The sequence below is a fragment of the Triturus cristatus genome, chromosome 1_2 (assembly GCF_964204655.1).
Source record: "Triturus cristatus chromosome 1_2, aTriCri1.1, whole genome shotgun sequence".
In the NCBI taxonomy this organism is placed as follows: Eukaryota; Metazoa; Chordata; class Amphibia; order Caudata; family Salamandridae; genus Triturus; species Triturus cristatus.
The window spans coordinates 736043315-736061962 of record NC_140580.1 but is presented as its reverse complement, the minus strand read 5'-3'; the positions used below and the strand labels follow the sequence as shown (position 1 = coordinate 736061962).

Below are 18648 nucleotides of genomic sequence, written 5' to 3'. Positions count from 1 at the left end.
TGTAATCAGTGCTTTAAATGGGAAAAAATAAGTGCAGGTACTCATCAATTAAAGCAGTGAATGGAGGAGGGGCAATTGTGAGCGGGGCTAGAGGCGGAGCTTGGAGGCAGACATTTAATGGGAGCCACATTTTCTTGGTGCCAATTGTGCTTGATAATACTGAAACATTTCTGCTATCTCTAGAGTATTTGTTTGTTCCTACCACGTGCAAAAGGTTACATTTATTATTTTGGGAATGTCATACCAATGCAGTTTCTCTCTGAGCCTATGCACATATGAAACATAAAAGTCATAAATTTACTCACTGTGCACAACAACAGCTATTGTAGGCAATTTGACTAAGAAACCTGGATAATGATAGGCCTATTCCTTTTGGCCTCCATTCTTTAGGGTACAACTTGCACCTTGCATCTTTAAATCCTTTTCCTCTTTGTTGCCTCCTCCACTTTTCACACCGTAAACTTTAAAACTGAAGTCACAGGACCAACCCAAAGGAAAGGGAACATTTTCAATCTGGTCTTCAACACAATGCAGACTGCAATACTGTCTCCTCCATCATCTATTATACAGTAGGCACCCACTATGGTCAATCAAAACCATCCACAGCTCCTTCAATGGGAACACAAGGTACCTAATGTGAGCATTGAAATGATTACAGGGAACTAGAGTGGTGACACGTGTGATGAAGGGCTTATATAAATGGCTCAGATGAACGCAATGGGATGAGTTGAACTAGCATATGTAAACGTAAAATGAATTAAATGAACAATGAGAGGCACCAGGGTAAGCAGGGCAAGCACAGGGCAAAGGTGCCTTGAACTGGCTGGGTCAGGTAAGAATTGTGAGGAGAGAAAGGATGGGTCAATTAAGGCAGGTTGAGTAAATCAAACATGGTGGGTCAGTACAGAGTGGAAGAGCCAAGCACATCTTGCATGATGTAAGAAAGGGTTGGCAAGGAAAATACAGGGTGGGAGAGTAAAGCACAGGTGAGCACATGGTGGTCTAGATGATGACCGGTTGAGTAAAGCAAGTAATCTGGGTCTGTGGGAGAGGCAAGTACAGCTTGCATAAAGCAAACAGAAGATGTGCGAGGCATGTAAAGGCTGGATAAATCCAGCACATAGTAGGTACAGTGGGCACCTAAAAGTCAGGAGACCATGGGATTTTAAGGTAGTTTATGTAGCATGGACCAGGCCTCCTGGGCATTTGAGAGATGCAAAAGAGATGTTAGTACAATTTTCTAGCATGTGGGTGTTTCCTACAACATCCCTCCAGATAGTACAAGCGTAGACATTGGGAAAAAACATTTTGGTTTCAGAAAAGAGCTTCATATGGAAGGTGCAAAAAAACAAAGAAGGTTTCACCCCTGCTTCTCTTTTTTCCAAAATAATGGATTACCAACAAAAGACTTTATGCACGGTCTGGACGTTATGCACAGTCTGGACTTTATGCGCAGTCTGCACTTTATGCGCAGCCTGACTTCCTCTAACAACAGAGATTCTGGCTGTAATACTGGCACAGAATGCAATGGCTGTGTTGCTTTTCACTAAATGTAATTAAAGTTTTGCTTTACTGCAATATGAAACACGGGCAAACTCACATTTGTGTCTTGATACCTCTCATTGAAAAACACACAAACAAATTAAAGAGGCTGTGGAAATTCAGTTTTTGATGGACGAAAGCTCCTCCATTTTGTGTTTCTCAGTCTCCATTTTGTGTTAGTCCTTTTCAGCCTGCCACCTCAGCACATATAAATCTGCACCGTCTGCACAAAGAAATGCTGGTATATTAAATGACCCCATAGCACATGTTTGTTCAATGATAGCGTGCAAGTAGAGCAGGGCATTGACATCAGGTCAATGACTCAGTCTCCATTTTGTGTTAGTCCTTTTCAGCCTGCCACCTCAGCACATATAAATCTGCACCGTCTGCACAAAGAAATGCTGGTATATTAAATGACCCCATAGCACATGTTTGTTCAATGATAGCGTGCAAGTAGAGCAGGGCATTGACATCAGGTCAATGACTCATAGCCACATGGAGCTGTGAGGTGGTGTACCCGCTTGAGCGTAATAAATCTTTTTATATTTCAGTTACCTCCGACTGCTGGTCTTCCTTGTTGTAAGCGTACCTGGGCGAGGTAGGAAAAGATCCACTTCCTCAAATTGGCGACTCTGGTGGGACCTCTCCGTGGGACATCCAACGGCTAGTTGAGTCCGTGGTTGGAAGGTGCGACCGAGGACCGAATGATCGTGGGGGCCCCTGCACAAAGGATACAGTGTTTCTCTACAGCAGCTGCCATCTGAAGTCCCGACAGGCCTTTTGACACAGGATTTCCCCGGCAGAGGTCCACGAGCTGATCCCTTCTGAAACAGACGTGTTGTCCGAAGACCAACAGTCGGACGATCCAAGGACCGCAAGGAACACCACAGATTGGTGAGATTGTTCTGTTGCATGTTATTGTTAAAGGTTAAGGGTTAAATACGTCCATTGAGGACTGCGGTAAAGGAATAGTTATAACAAAGAATAGGAACAATGAAGAAATGCATTTCTAAAACGTTCTGTTGTATGCGTTCAGGTTATCGGTTAGACGAAAGTGTCCCCACTCCCGTTGAAGATAGTCCTGGTTGGATATTAATGATAAAGAAAGGAGTGAATGTGAACTTATACAACAAAATATGGCATGAGTACACAAAAAAGGATAAGGAATTACAGTTTCCTATTGATGGTACCTTTGATTTAGCTAAATTACAGTATTTACAGCAATGTATGATGGAACGAAAGGTTCGACCAGCTATGTTTGAAGTATTTCAAACATGGGAAAAATCTGCCAGAACACGAAATATGAAACAAAAAAAAGATAGGGAAAGAGAGCAGAATAAAACACCTATGGCCAAGGTAGCAGAATATAATGAAATGAAGATAAATGAAAATATCGAACAGCATGACAGAGAATTTAGAATGAAAACAGAAAAATGCTTCGTTGCAAAGGAGAAAAGAGAGTGTTCCCCAGCTGATGAAGTATTGGATGATTTGTTAGACAAACCACCCCCATATAATATTGTCCAAATACCTGCACCCCCAGGTCGAGGGCCTGCGGGTCAACAAGTTAATGTTATTGCACAGCCAGCCCAACAGGTAAACCCCCCTGTTGTACCGGCTCAACAGATCATTCCTGTTGTGCAGCTACAACAGGTGGCCCTTCCTGCTACACAAACTCAACAGATAGTTCCCCCCGTTAATAATTTTCAGGGTATCCATGGTTCAGTAGTAAACACCCCACCACTACCTTCCGCTCCAGCATCCTCTAGTATGACGTCTCCTGTGTTGATGACCCCATTTACCACACTGTCTTATGCACAGGGTGCCTCTGGTGCAGTGGTTTATCAAACCCCAGTATCCTTGAGTACAATGACACCCTGTGCCGCGCAGAGCGATTCTCCTGCCATAAACATCAGACGAAAGAAAAATTGGATGGATTCCCCTTCAACACTTAGGGATGGTTCACCGTCAGATAGATTTGTCAGACAAACTCGACTAGGCAGTGTAGAAAAAGATACCCTAAAGGAAATGACAAGAAAATGGATGGACCTAGGAGAAATAACTAAAAGAGGAGCTAGGGAGACTTTTGAAGGAATGCAACAGTTAAGGGCTAAAAATTTCGTCATTAATACTATGGTGCATCGACTGCTTGACCACTGTCAACTCTTATCAGAGCACTGTGACATCAGTTTCAACATGACAGACAGATTGAATAAAATGTGGAGAGACAGTGACAGTTCCACATTAACACTCGCACAGTGTGAGACAGCGTTTGAAAACTGTTACCATTTTCAAAGGGAGTTGGATGCTCTTTCCTGTGGCGCCACTAACAGACACCTTCACCAAAACTATGGTCCAGAAGTGGATTATGTCGACTCCGCCTTCCCTATGAGAGAAATACATCCAATTCCAAATCCTCAAGGTGCGAATCTCCCAGCTATTCGCCAGTATGTTCACACTCCTTGGAATAGAGCTGATCTGTTGGCCATGAAAAAGGAGTTGCCTGACCCTAGAAAGAATCCCAAAGTTTTTTACGAGCAACTTGAATCCGCCATTAATTTAACACCTATGATATTAAAAGACATTGATTTTTTATTTGATTTTTTGGTGCCTCAAGACGTGTGGCGTCAAGTAAGGGACAACAATTGCGCGACCATTAACTGGCAAAATATGATAAATGATGACGCTGGTAGACCAGCGGGAGGGCCTGTGCCACAAACCATAAGGAACTTACCAGGGCTTATTATAACACGAATGCAGGAAATATTGCCCAGGGAAAAGGTGGATTGGGATAAATTAACTGCATGTCGACAGAAGGAGGGTGAAGAAGTGACTGATTTTTTTAGCAGAATAGAAGAAGTTTTTAAAGGACATAGTGGCCAGGATATACAGACTGTACAAGGGAAGCGCATTTTTGCTAACCAGTTCGTGCATAATCTCTTATCTGACCTGTCAGACAGTATAAAAACTTACGAAAGCACCTGGACTGCTAAAGATCCAGCTGAGTTATTAACAATGGCCTGCTATTATGAGAATAAGAGAAATTCAGAGAAGGGGAAAAAGGATAAGCAAATGAAGGAGTTAAAAACAAAGGCATTAATGCAGCAAGCTTTCCCTGACAGAGGAAGGTCAAGAGGACGTACAAATTTTCAGAGGGGAGGTGGACGTAGTAGAGGGGCTGGTCGAGCTGCTTCAGCTCCGACGCAGCAGAGAGCAGGGATAGGGTACAATACATGTGCCAATTGCTATCAGGAGGGTCATTGGAGAAACGAGTGCCCGTTGCTACAGGGCCAGGGTCAGAATATGAGAAACAATACAAATACTTACAGAGGGAATACAACACCCCATGCTGACCGAGGGAGAGGTAGGGGACAGCAGAGAAATTATAACAACGACAACCAGGCAAATTATTTTGATCAAAGGAATAATGCGTATTTCACACAGGATTACGCACAGGATGATGACGGCCAAGATTGGACACAATAGGGGTGCCCAGGAGAGGACAGGGAGCGAGTGCAGATACCAGTGGATTCCTCAGGACCATATGTAAAAATGGTAATTGAAGGTGAAGAGAGGGTATTTCTTCTAGATACTGGTGCCACTAATACATCCATTTCCCACCGCCTGCTCCCCCATGTTCCTCTCTCGGGAAAGTTAGACAAGTCGGTGGGATTTTCCAATGCCGTTGTCACAAGCCCTATTTCACGACCATTGGACTTCACAATTGGTCCCATAACAGGGAGTATGCCATTTGTATTAACAGAAAAATGTTCACTTAATTTATTAGGTTTGAAGGCTTTGAAAATGATGCATGCCACTATATACTGTACACCGGATGGTGTCTACCTCACTTGCAAGAAAATACCATGCCCTAAACTAAAATGCCTATCTCGACAATACATGGTTACAGACAAAAATAACATTCCACCTGAACTTCATGATATAGATTCAAATTTGTGGGCACATGGACCGAATGATGTAGGGAAGATGGATATCGACCCAGTACGTATTAAAGTAAAAGAAAATGTTAGATTGCCTCGTATTCCCCAATACAAGACATCAAAAGAAGGTGAGGAGGGACTGAAAATTGTCATATCAGACTTGCTACAACGACAAATAATAAAAGAAGTCACAAGAAGCCCATGTAATAGCCCTATTTTACCTGTGATTAAACGAAATGATGGTACAGGAGAGATCAAATATAGGATGGTGGTTGATTTACGAGCTATTAACAAAATAGTGGAACCCCAATACCCTGTAGTACCAGATATCACTGCAATGTTTTCATCTGTACCACCTTCAGCCCAGTGGTTCACTGTAATCGACCTCAAAAATGCCTTCTTTAGTATTCCAATACATCCAGACAGCCAATATTTATTCAGTTTCAGTTTCCAAGGAAGATCGTACCAATTCTGTCGCGCTCCTCAGGGCTATACAGAAAGTCCTAGCATCTATAGCCAAGCATTGAAAAGACAACTAGATCATTGTGTTATGCCACCAGGTACAGTGTTGTTACAGTATGTGGACGACTTGCTCATAACAGCTGAGACAGAGGATATCTGTAAGCAGGCTACGCATGCTGTTCTAACATTTCTTGCTTTGCATGGACATAAGGTTTCGCCAGCTAAACTACAGTATTGTCGACAGGAGGTGACGTATTTAGGTCATCTCCTGTCGAAAGGAGGGAGAAGATTATCATCTGACAGAATACAAACAGTGCAGAACATTCCCAGACCTCGAACTCAAAGAGATGTGCGTGCATTTCTGGGAATGGTCTCCTTTTGTAGGCAATGGGTACCAAATTTCTCTTATCTGGCCAAACCATTACTGTCCTTAACTCACAAAGATGTGACAGATCCCGTCCCTTGGGAGAAAGAGCATCAAGATAGCTTTATGGCTCTAAAAACTGCCTTATGCAATGCACCTGCTTTGGGCACACCGGACTACACTAAAGACTTTGCATTGTTCGTATATGAAAGGGAAGGGTGCGCAATGGCGGTACTAACTCAGAAAAATGGAGAGAAGAATAGACCATGTGCCTATTTTTCCTCAACATTGGATCCGGTAGCAAGAGGCCTACCGAACTGCCTTAAAAATATTGCTGCTGCGGCTGCTGCAGTAAAACAGGCAGATTCTATTGTCCTCGGACATCCAGTCATGGTTTACGTACCCCATTCAGTGGACATACTATTAAACAAAACAAAAACTCAGCATTTAACTAATGCTAGGTTAACTCATTATGAGCTGATACTAATGGCCACCAACGTGACCTTACAACGATGTAACACAATAAACCCAGCTACTCTGATGCCTCTCCCTTCGGAGCAGGATGAAGTACAACATGATTGCGTGATTGTTACTGAAACTGAAACGAAAGGTCGAGTAGATTTGGTAGATGTACCTATGTCTACAGTTGATGGTACACTATTTGTGGATGGCTCTTGTCTAAAGAGACCAGATGGAACCACCTCTGCAGCCTATGCAATTACAACCAACAAAACAGTGGTTGAGACATGTAAAATACAACAGATGTCTGCTCAGGCAGCCGAGCTAATTGCTCTCACTAGAGCATGTGAGCTTTCAGAAAAGTTAGTAGTAAACATCTACACCGACAGCCAGTACGCCTGGGGGGTGGCCCACAACTTCGGAAGATTGTGGGCTGAGAGAGGGTTCATTACATCTGGCGGTGCTAAAATACAGCATGGCACCTTGATTACAAGACTACTAAATTCTCTTGCCTTACCAACTAAGTTAGCCATTATGAAGTGTAGTGCACACAAGAAAATCACAGACCATGTAGGTCAGGGAAATGCTTTTGCCGATGAAACAGCCAGACATACTGCATTAAATGAGTACACCTTAACCTATGTAGTGTCCAGTGTAGATAAGGAGAAAAATGAAATTGATCCTTACAAAGAGATAAAAGAGATTCAGGGGTTGGCAGATGAAGATGAAAGAAAGAAATGGGTAAAGGAAGGATATTACTTTAACACACACCTTGGGGGATGGACAAATACACTTGGAACAAAATGGATTTTGCCCGATAGTTTCCTTTTACCAATGCTCCAGATGGTTCATGGCCCGGCACACCTGGGGGCTGATGGAATGACCAATACAATTGAAAAGATATGGGAAAACAAAAATATAAGAAAGACAGCTGTGAAACTTTCTAAGAATTGTATGACCTGCGCTCTTCATAATGTGGGGAAAGGGATACAAGTACCACCTGGTCATTTCAGATTACCAGAACACCCCTTCGAATGCCTTCAGATGGATTACATTGAAATGCCCCCTTCCAATGGCAAAAGATATGTTCTAGTTATTATATGCAGTTTTAGTAATTGGGTGGAGGCATTCCCTTTGAAGGATAACACTGCATTAAGCACAGCCAAGATGTTGTTAAAAGAGTACTTCCCCCGCTATGGTTTACCCAGAAGTCTGTGGAGTGATAACGGGGTACATTTTTCCAATAAAATAATGGACCTGGTCTGCCAAGGACTAGGTCTTAAACAAAAATTTCATTCAGTTTATCATCCAAAAGCGGCAGGACTTGTAGAACGCTGCAACGCTACATTAAAAAATAAACTGCAAAAAATATGTGCATCAAGCACTCTCAGTTGGGTGGATGCTTTACCCTTAGCATTGTTCTCTATGAGGACAACTGTTACGTCCAAAAATAGGCTCTCTCCATATGAGCTTGTTATGGGGAAACCTGCAAATGTATATGGGTTTGCCTCTCCACCGAAGCTGCAGGAATTGACACATTCTGCTTTATTGGATTATTGTAAAGAATTAACTTCTGCCCTGTCTACCATTCGCCAACAGGTCAGAGATACTTGGTCCCCACCGCTGGAAGGTGAAGTACATGACATCAAGCCAGGGGACTGGGTCCTGACCAAGAACTTTGTGAGAAAGAACAGTCTACAACCCAGATGGAAGAAGCCTTCCCAAGTTTTGTTAGTCACACAAACAGCAGTTCGATGTGATGGACACAAAAACTGGATTCATCTGTCAAATGTAAAGAGAGCACCACCGTTCTGGCCACAATTGCCCCCGGAAGAGGAACATTCTGACCGAAGGACTGGTGACTGCACTCCTACAAACATTGACAATAAAGGAACTGTATCAGGATACAATCTACGCCCAAGGAAATTGAAGAGTGCTTAGGACGGAGCAAGCACCAACTGCCGTGCACTGAACAGTGCCATCTTTAAAGGACTAACTTGTGCAGTGAGGTTAGTAAAATAAGGACACTGCTGATAAGGATTTGACAAAAGAAGAAAGGAACACCTCCCAAGCCCAAAGACCCATAGGAGGAGAGGGTGCGAGGTTGAATTTTTGTCAAAACTAATACCACCTGTAGAGCCTGTGACAGTGAGGCCTATAACGAACACTGTTGAACTGATTGTATATTACTAATGGTATTTTTATTTGGAAGACCAACAAGGCACGTTCCTTTGCTAGACATGGAGGATACATATTCCACCCTTAAACTGAAGAAAGGCCATTGGTACACCAGATTAGGAATATTATGTCTGTTATTCTGTATAATGTCTTTGGTCATTGGCTTACTATATCTTTTGGAGCTTTATCATCCTATAGCACAAACAGCCCCGCTTCCCTCTGAGCTTCCATCTGACATTGTCCCCTCAGTTACAGTAGCACCTGAAGATATGGATCATAGGGAAGAAATGCGTCATAACTCCTTTCTTACCCTACTTCATCAGACCCACCAAATAATAGATAAGAATAATTGCTGGATATGCATGCAATTTCCCGCCTATGTAGATGAAGGAATACCCCTTTTACAAGTACCCCTGCCATTTGAAGCATCCTGCTATGCCTTACACATTGTAGTGCTGAAAATAGAGCTAATAGGAGTCCTCAGCAAACTGGTCGTAGCCCGTTCTTCAACTAGAACGACAACGACCTCCCTGTACAACCGTTATGAAAAAGACATCCTCCAGCCAGGGAATTGCACTGCAGTTATCTTGGACAATGCAACGTTCCCCTTTTCTAATATATTTACCCCATTGTTTTTGGTAAACAATGCTAGTAGACCTCCACTTGATAGAGACACCACGAGAATACCTTTTTTGAAAATAAGACAGCGTGGTGTGCTTGGGAGTATATGCATTCGAACCAACGGTACTGCCAATATGGGGAATAGTACAAATTGCAATATGACCTTTGAGGTGACTTCTCAGGAAATGTCTGTTCCACTTTATGTCGGTGACTCCGTTTATTTCATTTGTGGTACTAAGGCCTATACTTGGCTACCAGTGAATTGGGGTGGTTGTTGTCACCTAGGACTGGTTACACCAGCTGTGTCTGTCAAAAGTACACGAGAAGTAAATAGAGCCTCTAAGACTATAAGGGGTAGACGGAGTGTTGAGCAAGGGGATACGGTGTCTGAGATAGCTGGTGATGTGCTGGCAGCGTTTGTCCCATGGTATGGCCCTGCCATAAATTCCCGGAACATTCGCAGATTGTCCCGTCTCTTGGAAGCCACAATAGAGGAGACTGCAGGGATTATTGAGAACATCACAGTGGAGCTCAAAGCCGTACGATTGGTCTCGCTTCAGAACCGGATGGTTCTAGACATGATGTTGGCAGAACGGGGTGGAGTCTGTAGGGTGATCGGAGCCTCCTGCTGCACGTATATACCTGACTCTTCCACGTCAGTTAGGGAAGCTGTCAAGAGACTGTATGACATAAGAACCCAGGTCCATAGTGATGTTGGCCCATGGGATCCTGCAGGTTCCTTTTGGACAACTTTATCTGGCTGGGGCTGGAAAATAGGTATGTTCCTAGTAGCTATCTTCCTTATAGTGGTTGGGTGCTGTATTTTCATTAATTGCCTACCCATGTGTTGTCAGTGTTTGGGGCGCCTATTGAAACCACCCCCAATGCCCCCTGTGACAGTAACTAATGCTCTCATCATGAGAGATGTGGTAGCACAGGAATTGATGGATATTGACATCTCGGATAACGCCCCATCAAGCGCCAATACAGTTGATTATGTGAATGAGCGCAATGCGGCCCACTATAGTAACAGCCGGCCTATTTATGAGCATGTGCGTTAACATCGCAACAAAAATGTTGGACCTTGCGTCCAAAGGGTCGATTGTGGAAATTCAGTTTTTGATGGACGAAAGCTCCTCCATTTTGTGTTTCTCAGTCTCCATTTTGTGTTAGTCCTTTTCAGCCTGCCACCTCAGCACATATAAATCTGCACCGTCTGCACAAAGAAATGCTGGTATATTAAATGACCCCATAGCACATGTTTGTTCAATGATAGCGTGCAAGTAGAGCAGGGCATTGACATCAGGTCAATGACTCATTTGTGTAACTTTCCTACTGATTGAGATCATATGTATTATAGCTAACAAAAGACTGCTGACGGTAACAAATTATTGTTGACACAAGAAATGTGACCTTTTGTTCCAAGTAGATGATTAATGAAGTGAGCGCCTGACTTTTGTAACCAAAGGCGTGTCTATGTTTTATTTCTGGCACAAGTTATACCCAGTTCTGCTTTATTCCTGTTGACCATGGAATTTCTGATGATTGATGGAATTTAGTGAGCAATCTTATATTAGTGTTCTGTATGCCACATATACACATCTGCAGAGGAACTGGTCCAGACCAGTTCATCATATCGTCTGGAGATCATTAATCATCCTTGGCAGTTACTAATCTTTCCTACCTACTCCCACCTACTCTTGTTCCAGCACAACCATATATAAGGCCTCTTGTGACTGTGTAAGTTGTCCACTTCTCTCATAGCCACATGGAGCTGTGAGGTGGTGTACCCGCTTGAGCGTAATAAATCTTTTTATATTTCAGTTACCTCCGACTGCTGGTCTTCCTTGTTGTAAGCGTACCTGGGCGAGGTAGGAAAAGATCCACTTCCTCAAGGCCATCTATTGAATACTGTCACACTAGATCTCAATACCCCATCTAACATTATCAAACATTCTAAAGTACCTTTTTTTAGAGAGTTGCTGGCCTTGGCTAAGAGAATTGTGTTTTTCTTAGACTTGAGAGTCCTTTAAGGAGTATGAGTTCATCAGTTTTTAAAAAATAGGACAGCCGCACGCTTAATGCATAATCACAACTGTTCAAGATCACCCGTGGTGTGAGAGGCTCAATAAAGACAAAATGGTTTTAAAAAAAGGCTTTGAGGAAGTGCCTGAACAAGAAGACAGAATGTGAGGAGGTTACAACTGGACGCAATCACACTAGACGTAAAGATTAAAGTCAATGCGTATCATGAGAGTGAGCGTTACTTTGAAGACCATTCTTTTTCAAGCCACTCATTTCCCTTTGTTTTTCTTGCCCATCTCCTTCTGCGTCTCAAAATCCATGAGATTTTATTCAACACCTCTTTTTCAGTGCCAAGGAAACCTGTTTATTATCCACAGCCTGTTGAACCCTAGCATCCATGCTTGAACACCCCCCAACCTCTTGCTTTCTCACCTGCAGTATTCATTGACTGCCTGCTCTCCTATGCCTGGAGGATCTTTATCTTGTGTTCTGCCGGTCATCTGCCTCTCACCCTCAGTCTGGCAAACCCTGTAGTATGGACTTATGCTGCCTCTGGTTCACACACACCCTGCTGGACTCCATTAGGTGGTTGTGAGCTCGTCTTTCCAGACTAAACACGTTTATACACACATACTCACCCATCACATAAACAAATCACACATATTCACGACCACTCACACACAATTTGATTTAGATAATTAGTTTGCACATTTGGCTCATGTTAATGGCCAGAAACTGGTCCTTCTGAACCTATGGTGGACACCCCTTGTCCACAATAATCTCTCAAAAGTCAGAAAAGGTCATATTCATGCACACAACAAAAGTCATGCAAACATGAGACGAGGTTGAAGATCACAAAACTGATGATGGAGTTAATTTTTGAATGGGCAACTAAACTAAAGACATTTAACCCTGATCTTAAGGGCAGGGGAATTTAATTAATTGTTGGTAGGTGGATATCATTGATGTTTGTAGTGTGCTCGCTGCCCAAAGGGGGCCTTTTGGTATTTTAAAATCTTTTGATAATAAAAAGTATTAAACCCACAACTGTAGATTCAGTTTTTCCTCCGAACCTCAAGTCTGTCTAAATTACTCCATCTCAAACTTCTGTTAGAGAAATATGTAGTGGATTCCTAGTTTTCTTGCTTTAGCGCACTCTGCCCCTTGAAAAGTCAACGGAACAATTGGAGTGTGCACATCACTTAACCAGATGAATCCTGCAATGCGGATGAGTATGTGAAACTTGTCAAATGGACACAGGTGGGCTGGGACGGGTAGAGACAGTACTGTGCATGCTGATGGACTGTCTGACTGCCCTTCAATGGACTGCCCAGCTGAATGATAATCGCCCAATATATGGTAGCGGCAGGGCTGGATTGGGATCACAATTCGGCCCAGGCACCAACAAAAAGTGTCCCACATTCCCGGATCACGCCTGTTCCTGAAACAGCAAATCTCAGTGGGCTAATTTTTAGACACATGTTTGATAAATTATGTATTTTTAAAACTCATAGAGCCAGAAATATCGGCGAAAACTAGAAGCACTACATTTTGGCCAGGTGGGCGAGGTGAAATAAAGTGGCCCGCAGGCCACAACTCCTGATCTGGCTATGTTTGACACCTGTCCTTTTTTTTTTACCGGCATTACCAGTATTCAAATGTCCTTACCGGTATAAAAATGAAGAAAATCACCTAAAGCTGGTACTTCTGATCGATATGCACTTTAAAGTTTAAACAGTAAACATAAGGTGAAAGCAGTTTAAAATGTGGTGTATAGCTGCTTTAATGACCCGTGACTGATGGTTAAAACTATAAAAAGGAAGAAAAGCCATGTTGAAGAAATACAAACTTTTGTATTGTATAAATAATTTGTTCTCATTATTATGGTGCAGCCTTTGCTGACTCTGAAAACAGCAAACAGAAGAATCTTTTTTTTATTGTACATTTATTTATGTATGGTGAACTAGGCTCAACGGCAGAGATTACATGATCACCAGTTACATTACAGAAAATCAAATTCTTTTTTATTTTAGGCCTTGGGCATTTAGGCAGTCATTTGCCCAGAATCACAGGATGTTGAGCTGAAGCTGGGACTCAAACCTATTTCCATAGTTCCTCAAACTGTAATCAGCCCTTAAGTGATGCAAATGAGCCGCTGAGAGATTGCTCAGCAGCGGCTCCATTCAGAGGTATACACTGGCCCTCCATCCATACTGCCTTCTCTTTTTCGGCAGCAGTTGAGCAGAGCACTGTCTGTGCAGCTGCACAGTCCCCAGTGCCATCCAGCCTGTCCTGTCTGACTTTCCCCTAAGAGTACCGGTACTCTCCTTGGCCAAGAAAAAATTGGCGGTACTCCGTACTGGTGAGTGCCAGTCCATTTAAAGCACTGGGTATAATCTTCAATAGGTTAAAACAGTGTACTTGGGCATTTAAGAGGAGGCCACGCACCAAAGGAGGCCCTTCTGGGGGCCCCAAAGTCAAGTCCCGACGGCCTTTCTGTGTCAGAAAGGCTGTTTCCACCAACATCCTAATCCCAAGGGGGGAAAGAGCCACCCTTGGGATTACTGGCCGCTTTCCGAATGGCAGGCGGGCTCTCCAAGCCCGTTGGAAGTCATTCAGAAAGCCCGTTCAGTTTCTTTCCCACTGACTACATCATAATGGGTCGGTTGGAAAGGAATCCGAACGGCATATTGCGACGCAGTCGGAACGGCTCTGACCGATGGTCGGACCAGTTTCCCCTGCATCGTAATTAGGCCCTTAGTCATGTCAATATTGTTACAGGTACATATTTCATCCACAATACTGTGACCTCCCTATCGAGCACAGTATCTCTATGCAAGTAAGGGTATCATGAAGTAGAAAGAATGGGTGATAGGGTGTTGAGGAGCTCAAGGAGGATGCTACAGTATGATGTGGATGCAGGTAATCGATGGGTGAAGAGCTAAAATGTGGCAAGGAGGAGCTGAGTGAAAATGGTACCAGGAAAGAGAGTCAGGCAGAAGTGAAGGGAGAGGAGATGCCTTAAGAAATTCTTGGTGAGCAGGATGAGTGCCAGAAATGTAGCAAATCAAAGGAAGAAGAGTTTACTTGTGGTGTGAGTTCAATAACAATGCGAAGGGTTTAAGATTTAGCTCACGAAAGTTCAAAATCCAATGCTGTTTGTAAATTATTTATTTGAAGCATAATTTTCAATTGCTAAGAAGTGTTTGTAGAGTTTTGTCTCGAAAGTTTCATTTTGTAATGAAACTCCACTGCCTTACTGGGCTGCATCAGTGCACCTTCGTGCATTTGGAGCTCAGCTGGGAAGGAGTCGGATGTAATTGGGTTTGTTTCAATGTTGACCAAGATTGCCTCCTGTGTTATTTACATGAAAATTGCTTGTGATGCACTTACCTTATTATCATTCAGATGGTCACTTGGAACCACCGTGGACACCATGATCTCTGCCCCTTTGTTCAGGGGCCAGCTGCTGCTCTGCCCAGGCCTCATTTTATCAGGGTTGTAGATAATGCTGACATGAACTCCAGGGGAAGCGTGGACTGTGAATGAGTCTGCGCCAGGTGGGATCGACCTGAAACATAGAACTCAGTCAGAACTGGATCCACCAGAGGTTAGCAAACATTTAAAAAGACTGGAGCCTATTCACAAACTGTATTTTGTAGTACTACAGTAGTACTACTCAAATATTACAGAATGCTATTCACAAACCGATTGAAGGAGACTTCTTCAATCATTTCTATGCAGGAATCTCTGCCAATGGGCTTATGAAGCCTGTCTTCCCATGGCAAATTTTTATCCAGGTGGGGATGACTGTGGCATTGTCAGGTGCTGATGCAGGGTTCAGCCAGGTTTTTGTGAGGAAATGTTGGGCAGGTGCAAACGTCATGCAGCTAGTTCCAGATCTCTGTGGTGTGTTTGTTGTGTGGACTGTTGTGTATGTGAGATTGCACAACTGTGTGAGTGTGGGAGAGTAGGGTGCTGCGTCCTGTCAGTGCGGTGAGTGTTGCATATGCCCTCTATACAGGGTCACCTTCAAACGTTTTACCTTCAACCCTCTTATTTTTGCTGAATTTGTTTTTGTTGGCCTTAGGACTCTGTGCACTTTTACACTGCTAACCATTGCTAAAGTGCTTGTGCTCACTCCTCTACACATAGTAATATTGGCTTACACCTGATTGCCACTTTCAATTTACTTATACCTCCCTAGTTGATTTGTATACCATGTATCCAGGGCCCATAAATGAAATGCTACTAGTGGATCTGCAGCAATCATTCTGCCACACACTTAACTAGCCCCTTAAAACATGTCCCAGGTCTGCCTTTGCAGCCTGAATGCAGCTTTAAATTGTCCATTCGACTTGACAAAATAACCTTCTCACCAAGCCTTAAAATTCTCCCTTTTACTATATATAAGTCACCCCTTCAGTATTCCCTAGGTAGCCCATATAGCAGGGTGCATTGTAATTACAAGGTTGGACATGTATTTTTCAGTTTTACACATCCTTGTAGTGAAAAACTTCTAAATATTTTTTTACTACTGTGAGGCTTACCTCTCCCAGAGGATAAAACTGGGATGCCTTATTACATTTAATAAGTGCCAAATTTCATATGGGAACAGGTGAACATTTCATGTTTGGTGTCTGAGGAATTGGAATAAAAAAATGTCTTTAATGGTAAAGTTGGATGTTCAATTACTAGTTTGAAAATGCTACTCTTAAAATTTTTTTTTTTCTGCCCTAGCCTGGGAATGTCCCCTCCTCGGACACAACATGCAGACTTGCCCTGCTGAACTTTACTTTCTCAGAAAATCTTTCTCTGAATTTCTTCCAAGTTCGAAGCACAGACCATGCCCAATCAACTTCTTGTATCCGAACCGAGTCCATCGTAGTCAGCGATGTTTTTTTACTTTGACCAGACCATGGGTAACTTGGTGTCATTGGTTAACACTTTGATTTTTTAGGTGGGAGTTTTTACTTGTTGGAGTTTTGTGGTTTTATTGGCAAATCATTTATTAAAAATGAATCTGCGTTTCTAAGTTTGTGTAGGATCTTTTATGTTGCATTTACACTTTATCACTGTGTGCTGCATAAATACTTAACACATTGATTCTCTGTTAGGTCTGACTGTTTTTTGTGCCAAACTACCAGAGGGTTAAGCACAGACTAATTTACTGTTTTTTATGGATCACCTTGGCAAGGATCGTGGCTGTTGCTCGAACAGGGTTAATACCCCCATTCAAGCAACAACCCAATTTCTCACAGTAATGCATGAAAAATTGCAAGATATGCAGGAGAATGCTCCCTTGGTGTTGTGTGGTGCAGCAAGGCAGTAGTGTGTGGATTGGCAGCCAGGGTTGAAACATGAAGGGTTGCAGTGTAATAAAAGTGGGAGGGCGAGGACTAGAGTGCCTAGCACTGGGCACTGACAGGGGCATACTGGCTTGCTGCACATGTCTGCTGTGCAGCCTTCTTGTGGCAGAAATTAAGTAGGTCCGGAGAGGGCTGAGGGATTTAGGCAAATTTAAAGTGGGAATTAGGGAGGAACAGCCTGTTACAAACACTCAACCATCTATCTTTCTAATCATCTATCTTTATGCAATTATTAATAAAATAATGAATACATTATTTCAGTATTTTATTATTTTAAAGTTGAATGACAATCTTAAGTTAAAAATAAAATTAATTTCATTTTTTGTTACTTCTAATAAAATGTGATATATATTAAATAAACATTGCAACATTATTGAAGGTGGCTAGTTTTTTAAAAGGGTTTTTAAGGAATATTTACAAAATAATTAATTATTTAATACACATTTATTCCAATTAGTTAATGTGTTATAACTGTTATTTTAATAGGTATCGGTGAGAAATGTTTTTTTTTTCATTTACTTTACAATTATTGTCTTCATTGTCTACATATAAATATTTTAAACTATTTTTAATTATTATTTTTTTCGTTTCCCCTATACTTTCCCACATCGAAATCTACCCATGTGAAATAGGTTACTAGTAGTAACTTTACATTTGTAAATTCAGTCTTAGATATCTTTACACCCTGAAATGAGGGGGTGGACACCTGTAAGTCTGCGCTTCACTGTAAAACTACACTCAGAAATTATTAATATCACAAATGTGTAGGTTTATACCTGGGTACAGGAGTTGATTTGCACGAATACATTTATATTTGTAAATGTACCTTTGTGAATAGGCCCCTTAGTCTTCTCTTATTTTATTTCTTTAAACATTGCAGCCGCTTCAGGGCACATGTACATTATGGTGGTATTGCAGAGTGTGAATTACTGCCACAGGAATTCAGATTCCGAAGTGAGAGGGAGCTCAGGAGTTGGGTATAGGCCTTAGGCTTTATTGACAGGAGGTAGTTGCCAGGGGGCATATGTATCAAGCGATTTTGTATTCGCAACCGGTGCGATTCGGAAGAAAACAGCGTTTGCGAATACAAAAACGCAATGTATGAGCCTTTTTCGCATCGCACAAATAAGGAATCGCTAATTTTGCGATTCCTTAATTGTGCGTAAGCATTTAAGGAACCGCAAATTGCGATTCCTTAAATGCTATGTAACAAGCACCCAAGATGTGCGATTTCTCCTTCAGAAATCACAAATTACCACCAACTTCAAGTTGGTGGTATTTTGCGAATTCTTTCAAAAATGCACTTTTTGGCATTTTTCTAGGTGCCATGTGGCGCACATTCATGCCCTTATGGCATGTATGTGCGCCATATGCGCACACATGCTCATTTCAGGGATGCATCAAGGTGTGATCATGACACCCTTGCACCTTTGAAATTATTTGTAATTTGCGATTAGCAAATTGCGAATCGCAATTTGAGAATTACTTCCCATTCATTCCTGGCCCATAGGAATGAATGGGAAGGTATTTCGCAATTTGCTAATTGCAATTTCGGAATATTAAGAATTCGCAAAATATGTGCGATTTTTTAAATACATCCCGTTTTGCAATTCTCAAATAGCGATTCTCAAAAAATCGCTATTTGAGAATCGCAAATACGGTTTCTGATACATATGCCCCCAGGTGT

General features: G+C 42.3%; 1 protein-coding gene across 1 annotated transcript in view; it reads right to left on the bottom strand.

The window, feature by feature from the left end:
- LOC146867922 (protein-arginine deiminase type-1-like) overlaps nt 1-18648 on the bottom strand; it is a 468509-nt gene that overhangs the window by 289549 nt on the left and 160312 nt on the right. Inside the window, exon 2 of the mRNA XM_085608649.1 lies at nt 14986-15163. Within this exon, the coding sequence (XP_085464775.1) occupies nt 14986-15163 (178 nt within the window). The remainder of the gene's footprint in view (nt 1-14985; nt 15164-18648) is intronic.